General features: G+C 39.3%; 2 protein-coding genes across 4 annotated transcripts in view; both read left to right on the top strand.

The window, feature by feature from the left end:
* Positions 1 to 14,273, top strand: part of LOC124272879 (interferon-induced protein 44-like) — a 29,255-nt gene that overhangs the window by 1,428 nt on the left and 13,554 nt on the right. For 2 of the 3 annotated variants that reach the window (XM_046708096.1, XM_046708097.1), the window contains exons 2-7: positions 2,303 to 2,864; positions 4,540 to 4,595; positions 4,895 to 5,083; positions 6,681 to 6,824; positions 7,690 to 7,861; positions 9,574 to 11,095. In XM_046708096.1, coding sequence (XP_046564052.1) covers positions 2,336 to 2,864; positions 4,540 to 4,595; positions 4,895 to 5,083; positions 6,681 to 6,824; positions 7,690 to 7,861; positions 9,574 to 9,854 — 1,371 coding nt within the window. In that variant the 5' untranslated portion in view covers positions 2,303 to 2,335 and the 3' untranslated portion in view covers positions 9,855 to 11,095. Of the gene's footprint in view, positions 1 to 2,302; positions 2,865 to 4,539; positions 4,596 to 4,894; positions 5,084 to 6,680; positions 6,825 to 7,689; positions 7,862 to 9,573; positions 11,096 to 14,273 lie in introns of those variants that run through there. The other variant, XM_046708098.1, reaches the window with a different exon arrangement.
* The window catches only part of LOC124272862 (interferon-induced protein 44-like), a 44,254-nt gene continuing 40,797 nt past the window's right edge, over positions 10,817 to 14,273 (top strand). Inside the window, exon 1 of the mRNA XM_046708086.1 lies at positions 10,817 to 10,913. The gene's annotated coding sequence lies outside the window, so the exon portion shown is untranslated. The remainder of the gene's footprint in view (positions 10,914 to 14,273) is intronic.

The raw sequence follows: 14,273 nt of genomic DNA, 5'->3' as shown, positions 1-14,273 counted from the left end.
TGAATACCAGTTTTATATATGTGAACTCACAAATCTTTGTACCACACTTCAAAACGCCTTGTACAAAACACACACACAAAAAACAACAACACAAAAATAGTAAAATCGTTAAATTATGTTTACAGCATTCTTTTGAATGACAACACGAGAGAACACCTAACATGTACACGTCTGTTCCTTCTTGGAACTCAGACCTATAATCTCAACCAAACGTATTTAGTTTGTATTGTTGATTAATAACGTAAGTGTTTTTAAGTGATAATACATATTATATCCCAACACGAGCTGGATTCGACGTTCTGGTGATTTCGACGATTGCATTGCACGCGCTATATCGGGGAATACGTGTGCAATCGGAGTGCACAAGCAGTTTCACTGGTAGGGCGGGTGCCCAGTCGCTGTCGTGAGAAGTTTTATTGACAATGGAAATCCGGAAGTAAAGTTATATAAAAAGCAAACAAACATCAATATTATTTACCCGAGATCATTTAATACCACTTCAGATGCAAAATCAGTTGCCTTTATAACAAATAATAGCAAGCGAAAATTCAGTAAGATCAGTCGTCTGCTGGTGACAGGCAATATATAAATAGGAAGCCACGTGATCACAACACTCCCTCGCAGTGCGGAGCAAAAAGTATTTGTCATCGTCGAAATCCCATACAAAATACCCGGATGTTACGAGCGGAACACTTGATATGTTTGTGTGAAATAGATGAATATATCCTTTATCACTCAAGGTTAGAAAAATACAAACTTTAAATGATATTACAGATAAAAAATACGTTTTTGTCTTACATCGTCGAAAACCCATGACACCGGGATAAATGTTGAATTATGCACATACAGTATTAACAATGTGATGTATTTAAATGACGATGTTCTTTTAAGTGTAAGGATTAATAGATACAGCGCTATGCTGATTTACGTACAGTGTGAATCTTGTCAGTTGTTAATTAAATCGAGATATCCTGTCGGTTATCTCCCAATTGACAGACACCCAGTTATCAGACACCCATTTGACAGACACTGAACTGGAAGGTTAATGAGGGTAACACCTACGGGTATAATGGAACAGTCCACTGTCTAGTGAGTAGAGCAGGGTAAGCCTGAAACAGGTTCGTTACTGAGCAGTTTGATTGTGGGTAAATAGAACTTGGTTATGATTAAATTATAAATGATTTGTCTTCTCAAATTGATTTTACTATCAATTACTATCAAAAATAAAAACAACAACCCAGCTTTGAGAGGTTTGATTGTGTTAATTGATAGAAAAGACCCCTCCCAATAATAGCATATGTACAACAGAAGTTAACTGAGAAAACGTTTTGTTGGAGAGATATAGATCTGTACATATTTGAAAACATTCTGATTTGCAGTAAATGAAACACCTGCATTGCCATGTAAGATCAGATTAATACCAATCAGTGTTCTTATTTTAACAATACTTTCTAAAGATAGTAACAGTTTGTGTCTTTGGGTAGTATACAATGGACATTCAAGGAAGTAATGAAAAACATTCTCACATCCATGGCCACATTCACATGATGCGTCTTAAATAAATCGTAATTAAGTGGGCTTGTCTTGTATCTTAATATTGTGTGCAAAACACATAACTTCTTTATTCCTTATGAATAATATTTAGGTTCACATGTGTCTTTTTGATTTATATGATACAACCGTGTCGCAATTTCTAATAGCTAAGCTAATGTTTTCAATATGATGATGCCGACTCGCGTTAGACTAGAAGGTTAAACTGAAATGTTTATGAAAATAAACTGTTTTAATATTGCAGCAATACAAATTCAAATAACTGTCTTTTAGTCGATCTTTCAAAATAAATAACCTAGCTTCAGTTTGTTCCTGTGTTTTTATTTGGACTATTCCATTATAATGTGTAGGTAACAGGTAGTAGATACTCTGTTCACTGAACCGTAAATGTTGTTGTTTTAAGGTGTCTGCGAACTGGCTGTCTGCGAAATGGGAGGACACCATCCTGTCACACCAAACGTCAGACCATGCTGTAGAGCTATTTAACCGTCTCTCTTTATATATTTAACTGCTGATGGTTTCACCGCATATTAATAATGTAATGTACATCCCAGGGGCTATTTAAAACTGTACTAGTGCATGGTTTAGATATCATGTATACCTCAAGAGAAAGAATAACAGAATTTAAACTTACTGAGAAGAGTTCAATAGTTAGTAAATCACAAGCTTTATTGCGATGTATATCTACGCCGTGAGACAATGCTGATTACCATTTTTGAGTTTCAAAGCTGTTGTTATGTATGATCCACAGGTCCTGCTATACGCGCAGTAAACTGTCGAAAACATGACTTCACATCTGTCGTCGTCTCATCGGAAACAATTGTCCACTTGGCTGGGAGGAAACAAACAGTTCAAACTCCTCTACAGCACTGCAACTGATGAATGTGGAGCCTCTGCATTCCACTCCAAATGTGACAACTTAGGAGCAACTGTGACGGTTGCACGTAATACCGCTGGATGGGTGTTTGGAGGCTACACCAATGTAAGCTGGGGTGTAACGTCGTCTTCTTATTCCTACGATGACAGAGCATTTCTCTTCAGGCTTGACAGAGATGGATCTTTTCAACCCAAGAAGTACAGGCTAAAAGATGAACACGAAAAAAGGGCGATATGCCAGAATTCATCTTGTGGTCCTTATTTTGGTGAAGACCTACTTTTTTTAAATGAGGGTCCTTATCAGAAGGAAGATGGGTTTTTCCCATGTGAACCAGCAAGTAAACACGGGGCGGACTATGACATGGCTGGCGACACAGCAACAGATTTCACAGGGAATGATCTCGAGCTGTCGGCAATTGATGTTTACAAGGTCCAAGGTAAGGGGACGTTGAGGAAACAATAACTGAAACAATAACTAGATAATAATGCATATACTTTCACATTCAACAGTCAATGTTGTCCAGGAATGTGAGTAAAAATCATTCGGATGAATCCATCCAGAAGAGTTGAAATGTTTTGTAGGAAATAAAATTTTGAATAAGCGCAGTTCAGAAAACCCATCGATTAGATTTGTCATCAAAACCAAAATTAATGACAGCATGTCTAATAGCATGTTTAGTTTGTCTTCTTGAACTGTCTCGTTGGAGTGGAGTGTTCCACCATTTCTTTTTTACCTAGGGGTGTCAGGTTCTTGATGTCTTGAAGACAATACTATTTCAACCGTGTGTTTGTGCGCGCGCGTGTGTGAGTTGGTGCGAGTAAAGATGTGTGTGAGGTAGGGGTTGGGATGGCGTGAGTGTGCGTGTGCGTGTGCGTTGAACTGACAGAGGTAGAAGTAAGTTTTTTCTAGAATAAAATTCGTTTCAGTAAAATGAACGCTGCAATACATGGAGTTAATTCAACATATCCTATGGGGTTGACATCCAAATCTCAGTATTTTTCTTTATAAAAATAATCTTGGCATTAAAAACAAGCTAGATGAGGTATTTGGCCAGATAGAATATAGTGTCTGTCATGTCAAATTGTTCACTTACTTTTTCCAACTACCAATAGAGGTAAAGTCAATACTTATGAACAGAGAAACCAAATCAAGATCTGTTCAACACATTTATTAAACAGTTAACACCAATTCAAAATGAATTTGTGAAAATGGATAACTAATATACTGTAAATGATATATTATCTCAATGTTCATTAACAACTCAACTGAACGCTTCAACACTGACTGAACAGTTTTCTTAGTCCAAAGAAGACACAACAAGTGTAACCAGTGAGCCAGATGAATTATGAATCATTTTACGACCTCATCAAACAGAAATACGATTGTTTTTATAGTTTAAAATTAAAATTTGTAAATGCCCTTTTCTTATGAAAGAAGGAATTGGAATTACGTGTAACCATAGTTGTTTGTTGTGTCTCTTTTCACTTTCACACGAGAAACTTCGGATGGGTTGAAAGGTAGGTAAATGTCTGAATAGGTTGATGACTCATGTTTCGGTTTGGTACTTACGCTAATAAACTAATAACAATAGCATACTAGTAATGTTGGTTTTGAAATCCCAACCTTACCTTGGTGCACATTATTATTTGACAATTCTGTGGACAGCAAATGAACCTTTTTCTTAAGATTTGCAGATTGCAAAAGGGAATTTTCCTGTGCGTGATCGATTGTTTTTTCAGTTACCCCATATCTTGCCTTATATATGGCTGCTTGCGCTATCCAATTTTATTAGGAATGATAGTTTTCGAAACATGGAATCGGGATTTGAACACATTATGATACACACAGCACTAAAACAGACAGGGATGAGTGAGTTTGTTTTATTTTATTTTACTCCAGCAATATCACGGCGGGGGACCCCAGAAATGGGCTTCACATTGTAGCCATGTGGGGAATCGAACCCGGGTCTTCGGCGAACGCTTTAACCACTAGGCAACCCCACCGCCTCTAATAGACAGGAAACCCTCATAATCATTGTTAACGTAGACATCGAAACACATGCCGAAAATGTTTTTCTATATTCTTATCTGTTTGTTCTTTTCTTGCTGAAGACGCAAATGTGGAGTTCGATGATCCGTGGCGAAACATCGGCAATGCAGACCACGGGGTTAGTATATGCCTTAAAGACACTCATCTGCTATTGTTACATTATGTCTCTATCCCAGTCTACGAGATTCCACGAGATCCCACGAGATTGTTAATGTCGCTAATCACATGTACGGTTTCACTGTACATAAACATATTCATGTACATGCCTACTTCAAGTTTTTCAGAATTATTCACGGGAGTTTTACAGGTCAGCCACCATTTGCGAAAAAAATTGATGTTGAAATAATTATATATATATAGCTTAATAACTATATTGTGCACGTGGATTGAGGTACATTATCGCAATATGTTAACCAGAAGTTGATGACACAACTTGAGAGATACTGTCCCGTGGAAGAGGCGAAACTGGACCATGTCAATCTGTTGCTTGTGGGTGCAGTAGGAAGTGGCAAATCGAGCTATTTCAACACCATCAACTCAATGTTCAAAGGTCACGTGACTGGTCAGGCGAGGAGTGGTAGTACCACACACAGTCTCACGCAAGGGGTACGTATTTAAGAAATCAGTTGCAGATTTGCGGACAATGCTCTGTCGAAGTTGAGGGACATATGCAAACATTTTGATTTATCCGAGGGCCAAAACAACCGCAAAATGTTAAATATGCAGGGAACAAGTTTTGCTTCGAGACTACCGTATGTTCGACATATGAATGAAGAAACTATTCTTTTATAATAGTAGAAAAGGTAGAAATCAATTAAAATTGCGGGGAGATATAGTCAACGCCTCGTCTGTCTGTCTCTCTGTCCGTCCGTCCGTAATCACTTCGTTTCCGGAGCACAACTTGAAAACCATTCAATATCTTTCAACAAAACATGGCTGATATATCAAACAGATTCCGACGTGGTGGCTTTCGCTATTTGCAGACTTATAAAAATTGTGTTTTTTCCTTTGAGTTTGATATTGGTGTATGCCTGACATAGAAGTAGAATTTACTAATTTCAAGTCCATGTTATTGTTTTGATAGCTCAATAACTACTTTTACATGCCTACAGACAGATTAGATAGAAATTCTCTCTAAAGTTGGACTGTAAGTAACTGTGAGAAGATTTGTTCTTTTAACTTTGTTGGGGTCAGGAGGGATTTCAACTTTTATTGAATCTGTAATATAAAATATTAAATTCAAATGCTCAGTTCTTGACTCTGTGGTACCCGAGAGCCTTTGCTCCGTAACAGTGAATGCAGAAATATAAAATTACAATGATGAATGAATGAAGGTTTTTATCAGAGGAATGTAGGAAACTTCATTTTGTCATTTGAATTTACCCATGGTAACTCCATGTAGATCTGATATCTTGGTTAACCTGTTCTTGTCATGTAAGTTGAAACACAGATCGTAGGTAGTTTCCCGATGCCGGGGATCGTTGCTCATTATTTCAATCACTGGTTTGGAAAATTCATCCAAGATTTGACAGTTAACACTATTACAATTCTGACCACTGCTTGCAGCAGAGTGAAACCGTATTCATGTGAAACTTTATGCTATAGTTTGTAAAGCGACTATGTACACACCAATGCTCATCCTCTATAATCTCCAGGGTATACGTTACGATAAATCTCCACTATACTTTGGTTGCACATACGGCTTGGCCCGATAATTTTATTACCTCCCTTTTCTGGCTCCGCATTCTCACAGTAGCCTATCGGCTAAGCCGCCGTTACAACCGAGCTTGCCAGTGTCAACAAAAATAGCGATCGCAGCCGCGAAGGTTTGTGCGCAGTGCGACTCAGATGTTTGGAGAAATTATACAGACAAATTGACAGGTCCGAAACGTTAAAAATATATATGCAAGAACTCCCTCTTCCTCTTTCAGAGTACCTCTGCATAATTTGTATTGCCAAGTTTAATCGGTTAGATTATTTAAGAAGCGAAAGTTGTGATTTGTAAGCTCACCTTCCCAGCGTAGACACCCGATTGGGTAAAAAGCTAGCCAAGGGAGGTAATAAAATCATCGGGCCGAGCCGTAGATGCAACCAGGGTATAGTGGAGATTTATCGGAACATATACCCTGGAGATTTTCGAGGATGACCAATGGTTGCTTTTCGGTGTTCTTCGTAGGTCCATTATGTTTTCCGAATTACATAGTTCAAGGTTTACAAAGTGAGGTCGAAGTCTGGCACGCCGCTGAAGTTCCGTCTGTGTGACACACGAGGATTGGAGGGGGACAATGGGATGAAGCCCGAGGATCTGGTGGCATTTCTCGATGGACACGTTGAGAATGGATTTCAGGTTGTGTATTAGTACGCTTTGTGTAACTGAGTGAGTGAGTTGACGTTTGGGGTCACTTCAGCATCATTTCAGCCACATTTTGACTAGAACATGCTGCACTTTATTAACCTGGCGCAAAGGAACAGTAATTTATAAAGCTATTGCCAGAGTCTAAAGAAATATCTACTTTGATGATATTTAGCTCTATGTAGAAGATACTTCCATATACGTAGACGATACGTATAATTACATTTACATCGAAAATACTTTCATTCACGTAGCAGGTACTTTCATCTGTGTACAAGAGATCAACACAGATGATAATTTCATTGGGAAGTTGAGACCCTTGAAGCATATAGTACAAACATATATAGTATTATTATATTTGGCAACATGTTGATTGTTGATTTCTATTTGTCCTTTTGGGATACTTTTGCACCTAAGTGAAATCATTTCAAATTGTCCAACTATCAGCGTTGTAATATAAAAGAATAGATTCAAGTATCATCTACGCAGATGCTCTTCTTTTGTTTGTGGCACTACTACGCTTCCATAGAAATATCTCTGGTAACATGTCACGGATTTGTACCTGAAACCATTGTGAACGTTATGAGAACAAACTATACGCGGAGGATAGGGATTTACTGTACATCTGTTACATGCACTGTACCTCTGTATGATTTACATCCACCCCACTGGATGCAGGCGATTGTTGGCGATACTAGCTCAGGACTAGGCTATCCATAGAGGTATTGTTCTTCTTTTATCTGAATCTTCATCGGACCCCTTACCGCAAGAACATATTATCAACCCGAGAGCTGCAATCACTTTACCATTAGGAGCTTCGATTGCTGCACTAGGTGCAAGTATAATTTTTTGTATTCAGTTTAACCCATTTACCAAGTTGGGTCCAGAGACAAGAGGCTACAGGAAATCTCCATCTTTTGAAGACACAGCTCACTGTGTTGTGTTCGTCGTTGACGCCTCTACTGTGGACGTATTTTCGGACAAGATCCTAGAGGTTGTGAAAGAGTTTCAGGAATCTGCAAATGCTCGAGGTATTGTAGACCAGATAATCATTGTAAAATAATGTATGCGTAAAATGTGTGTTGTAGCAGTGTTGCAAAAAATATCAAGATGGCAGTGTTCCCTCAAAAAAGTATTAAAAAAAATCTTCTCATGATCGTCAATCGGGGTAGCATACCCAAGTTGTCATCACAGTCTCAGATGCTTTTAGCTGCTTTGTGAAAGGGGTTATTCGAACAAATCTAAGAAACCACAGATATGCTTCATCATCAGTATGGAACGCGACTAAAGAATTAGATGCAAGTCACGCCTTCTGAGCGTGGTTATCCATTCAGCTACCCTCCGCCGCCAGCGTTAGTTTACTTGATCTGACGTGTGACGTGCACGCTATTGGTAGAATCAAGGCAGGAATTGGAATATAATAGCAAGCTGTTAAGTGAATCATATTATTGTCAGAACGATATGTACCTTCTCTTGTGACACTGTTCTGGACTTTCGCTATTATTTATTGACACATTTTAGATGTTCATAATGATGTTTATTTCACACATTTTAGATGTTCATAATGATGTCTTATTTCACACATTTCGCACTTTGTGTGAAAGAAATGTTAAAATGATCTGAAATATGACATGCTGGTATGTATTATTTCTTGTATAAGGAGATCGGTACGTTCGGGATGGACATGTGCCACTGTGCCACTTTGACTGGTTTGAATAGGGAGTCAGGGTAATCGATGAGTTAGTCGTGTAAGACGCAGCAGATCTGCAGAATTACGTCCCACTAGGCACGACAGAAACCAAATATTTGTTTTCGAATCCTGGTTGTCCCCGATAAAAATCCTAAGTATTTTAACGGCAAACGTCCAAGCTCTCCGTACTCGTGGTTTTCACTTAAGCAGTACACGTCCAAGACCTCCGTACTCGTGGTTTTCACTTAAGCAGCAAACGTCCAAGACCTCCGTACTCGTGGTGTTCATTTAAGCAGCAAACGTCCAAGCACTCCGTACTCGTGGTTTTCACTTAAGCGGCAAACGTCCAAGACCTCCGTACTCTTGATGTTCATTTGAGTGGTAAACGTCCAAGCACTCCGTACTCGTGATGTTCACTTAAGCAGCAAACGTCCAAGACCTTCGTACTCGTGGTTTTCACTTAAGCGGTAAACGTCCAAGACCTCCGTACTCGTGGTGTTCATTTAAGCAGTAAACGTCTAAGCACTCCGTACTCGTGGTGTTCACTTGAGCGTAAACGTCCAAGCTCTCCGTACTCTTGATGTTCATTTAAGCGGTAAACGTCCAAGCACTAGGTAATCGTGGTGTTCACTTAAGCAGTACACGTCCAAGACCTCCGTACTCGTGGTGTTCACTTAAGCAGCAAACGTCCAAGACCTTCGTACTCGTGGTGTTCACTTAAGCGGTAAACGTCCAAGATCGCCGTACTCGTGGTGTTCACTTAAGCGGTAAACGTCCAAGATCTCCGTACTCGTGGTGTTCACTTAAGCGGTAAACGTCCAAGATATCCGTACTCGTGGTGTTCACTTAAGCGGTAAACGTCCAAGATCTCCGTACTTGTGGTGTTCACTTAAGCGGTAAACGTCCAGGACCTCCTGATTTTCATCCTACATGAAGCTGGCATACCTTGGTGTAGCTGAAACAGTATTAGAAGACGCGTTAAACCAAACACATTCACTCATTCCTGAAGTGTCAGCAATTTGCATAACACCCTCTTTTCTGTACTTCGTGCAGGTGTGCCTCAGGTTGTTCTGCTGACCAAGGTGGGGAAGGTCTGTCCTTTTCTGGACAAAGACTTGTCGGGTCTCTTCAAAACCATCACCGTGTCTGATCTCGTTGACACGGTTGCCCAGATGTTTGGTATCCCGCGGAGCTGTGTTCTGCCAATCAAGAACTATGAGAAGGAAACAGAACTTGATGTACGCGTGGATGTTCCAGCTCTGCTGAGTCTCCAACAGATTCTGCGTCTGGCAGATGATTATCTGTATTATCATGTCGATCAAAATGATAACTGAAATGTATACCGTTTCCGAGTGTGTGCATCCTTTGACCTGTGAATGATGCTTACTAGAAGACTAGAAGTGAGAACATTTTAATATTTTAACAGTTTTATGCTTGCCTTATGTCTTGTAGCAGTTGCTCATGGTACTGTCCTCCATCTAACGGTACACGAACACGTTACGCTTGCTATAATAATATTGGCATATATATCACATATAGCATTTTGTACTATCGTAGTTAATTGTGAGTCATTAGAACCTTTACTGAAATTTCATTCTGTTGCGAAAAGGGGATAAGGCTCGAATGAATTAGTTTCAGCACATGTCTATTAACCCTAAACTGTTTATTTTTATGATTCAGTACACACATTCCTCTTATTAAAACAGTGTATTTTAGCGGCTGATGATGTATTCTGTTTCTAACCAAGAGAAATATTCTTCCCCGCAAAAGTCATCAGAATTTAACAATGTGTTGATTACGGAAACGATGTTGTGCCCCATTGTATATGGAGAGTAACAGTTTGGAAGGGTTCCGGACTATACAAATGATCGAGACTAGTCGGGGAGGTAGGGTAGCCAAGGGGTTAAAGCGTTCGCTCGTCACGCCGATGACCTGCGTTTTATTCCCCACATGGTTGCAATATGTGAAGCCCATTTCTGGTGCTGGAATGTTGCTAAAGGCGGCGTAAAACCATACCCACTCACTCGACATAAGTAAGCTTGTGGTTGTTCATTTGCTGTTATAATATTAATTACATGGCATCATACAGGTCATTGTAAACTTGGGAAAGTACATATTTCCCTATTGTAACCTTTAGAGCTAATTTCACAAATGACAAAAAATCGGTATTATACATGTAAAAACACACAAACTTATGGAAAACGTGTTTTCGGTCGGAGTTGTACATATCCGTCAATCACTCAACTACACCTGGGTCATCATGACCCCCAAGCCGTTAAATAGCTACACGAGTTGTCTCCCTTGATGTCAATTCTCACAATCAGCTGCTCGTGGTGTATGTACATCACTGTGTGTCCCGCTAGATCTGTCATGTTCCCTGCTGTGAAATAACGGTAAGTGGTACGTATAGTTACGATACTCCAGGTATGAATCTTCTATCGAACTATCTATTGACACATCTATCGAACTATCTATTGACACATGTATTGGTTGTAATAACACTGAATGATTTCTGGTGCAAATGTATCCTTTTATATATGTCTGTAGTTCAGAAATAAAAGCAATAATACTTCAATCGTGGCTGTTGTGAGGATATAGTATTGTTTCAACAGGGTGGATAATCATATTTAGGTGTTCATATTTATATATTTTTATATCATTTTCAGCAAAGGTATAATCTAAGTAAACTGCACTGAAACGAAACCGAAAGTAGGGCAATTATAGGTAATATTATGCCACGTGTACGTTAGGCATATCTCTGAGCCAAGTATGTTTACTAGATACAATTAAAGTCAAGTCTAGTCTTGCATGAAGCTTAAATGGAAACTCTGTCCTTGGGAAGAAGCGTTTAGATAGGTGACAAGATTCAGGCTTGAGTACAGTAAGATGTCCAAAATAATAACTTAAAGTAATTCTTATTATTACCTTGTGATAAAGGGATATAATAGGGTGGACGCAGGTGTCATTGGAGTGACACAGTTATTTACAGGCTACTGTTCTCATAGCTAGAAACATGGCGGCGTAAACAAGGCACAATATATGTGTAATTTATTGTGTATTTTGTGATGAAATTCTGAATAAACAACTGAAATTTCTCCAGTTAAATCACACTTTAAAGTAGGAATACTTACAAACCCAACAAGACTATAGCTTTCAGAGTAAGATCATACAAACTCATGTGAGAAAATAACACTTACATCCTACATCGAGACCTGGAAAAATGGACATTTCACGACAAAACAAGAGACAGATACTCTCCATATACTTTTAAACCCAAACCCTAAATGAAACTACATGTACTTCGACAGGTAAGGCCCGTGAAGATCCGGGTTCGACTTGGTCTTCACTAACCCACTCTTGTCGTAAAAGGCAATAACGTGATCGGATGGTCGGGCTTGCTAACTTGGTTGACACATGTCATCTTATCCCATTTGCGTAGGACGATGCTCATGATCTTCATGACTGGAATTAGACTCGACTATTTACCAAATGTGTGACAAATGACTGTGTTGAATAGATATAAGATAATGTAAGTAGGATTGTTACGGCGATATAACATGTAACCTATGTATAGATGGATCATCTTTCTATAGCAAGGGAGTTTGACGACAGAAGTCCGTTTTCTATCATTGCCGATTTGTGCTGGAATTTCGTTGCTCGATCGTAGCGTCACAAATTATGGCCCTTCCATGGCCCGTATGTTGACCAATCTGATTCTGCCTCTCATCACCTCCAACTGCATCACTTCAAACAAAATGCCGTCAAGATGATCCGATCGATAATCAAAATCAATATTGTAATTATATTTTTACCTAGCGAAATGCATCAATTCACACGAGCACGTTGGTTTGATAATGAACATTTGGAAAAGTCGGCCGACAATTGGCGGCACACGCCATGGACTCACTATGCAAGACAAAATATAACTCAGAACCTGTAGCCTACATCGACAAGGGTGGAAATTGGATTTCTGTAATGTCAGCTACCTTCCTTGTCACAGGGGATAGTAATGGATAGACGACCATATGGATGAAACCTCTACGTCCTACTTCAAGGCACCTCTCATGTCATCAAAGACAAACTCTGAAACATTCTTAACTCCCATTCACATGCACAAAATTTACTCATGCAAGTAAATTTGCACATGTGTAAATATACATACGTGTGTAATAGTAAATTTACTTTGCGTTCACATGGAATTTATGTAGAGTGAGTAAACTTGAAAGTGTGAATAATAAATGCATTAAAATATCTCATTTTTCTCTGAACTTCAACAGGGAAGACAAACACAGTATTAGATATGTACTGCTCTTGCAACAGGTCTGTCACAAGAAAGACTGTCTGTTTGCTGGAACGACGTGAATAAAACTAGTGACGACAAAGACTGGTACGATAATTTTCGGATGAACAAAGGGGGTTTCGATCTTATCTGCACTTAAAAGCTAGTGACCAAGCTGTTCGCCAAACTTGGGATGTACGAATGAAAGTTGCAATCGCAATATACTGGATGGCTTCAACTTCAGAATATAGAAGTGTGGGGAATTTGTTTGGTGTTGGGAAGTCCACTGCTTGTAAATGTATTCATGAAGTTTGTCAGACCATATGTGATGTTTTGCTTCCGGAATATGTAACTTTTCCCCTAAAAGAAGATGACATGACACAATTTACTCGCAGTGCAAATTTGCACATGTGTAAATATACTTTTGCACCTGGTCCTGACCACATGTAAATTTGCTCCTATTGTATATTTACATACGTGTGTAAATGCTTTCACATGACACATTTACACGCGTATGTAAAGTTTGCTCATGTGTGTATTTATACACATGTGTGCGAACAGGTGCATGTGAACGGGGCTTTAGAAACACACTTGCGCGGGATGCACAAAACATATTTTCGAATTAGTTAAAACTTCATTTGAATGCCATCCGTTACTACAAACATATACACGTGTACATATACACACGCGCAATCCCACGCACAGTTGCAAGCCAGCACGAGTATCTGTCGTGCCATAATACCAATCATGCCTACACAACTTTACAATACTAGACACCAGTGCTGTAACCGAAACATGTGTACTGTTCGAGACACCAGTGCTGTAACCGAAACATGTGTCCTGTTCTAGACACCGGTGCTGTAACCGAAACACGTGTACTGTTCTAGACACCAGTGCTGTAACCGAAACATGTGTACTGTTCTAGACACCAGTGCTGTAACCTAAACATGTGTACTGTTCTAGACACAAGTGCTGTAACCGAAACATGTGTACTGTTCTAGACACCAGTGCTGTAACCTAAACATGTGTACTGTTCTAGACACCAGTGCTGTAACCTAAACATGTGTACTACTCTAGACACCAGTGTTGTACCCTAAACATGTGTGTTTCTCTAGACACCAGTGCTGTAACCGAAACTTGTGTACTGCTCTAGACACCAGCGTTGTAACCTAAACATGTTTGATTCTCTCGACAACAGTGCTGTAACCTAAACATGAGTACTGCTCTAGACACCTGTGCTGTAAACGAGACGTGTGTTTCTCTAGACACCAGTGGAGTAACCTAAACATGTGTACTGTTCTAGACACCAGTGCTGTAACCATAAACATGTGTGTTTCTCTAGACACCAGAGCTGTAACCTAAACATATGTACTGTTCTAGACACCAGTGCTGTAACCTAAACATATGTACTGTTCTAGACACCAGTGCAGTAACCTAAACATATGTATTATTCTAGACACCAGTGGGGTAACCT

Source organism: Haliotis rubra, unplaced genomic scaffold, assembly GCF_003918875.1.
Source record: "Haliotis rubra isolate DU_JTF1 unplaced genomic scaffold, ASM391887v1 Scf174, whole genome shotgun sequence".
Taxonomy (NCBI): Eukaryota; Metazoa; Mollusca; class Gastropoda; order Lepetellida; family Haliotidae; genus Haliotis; species Haliotis rubra.
The sequence above is the reverse complement of the archived record's forward strand: the minus strand, read 5'-3'. Positions and strand labels throughout refer to the sequence as shown.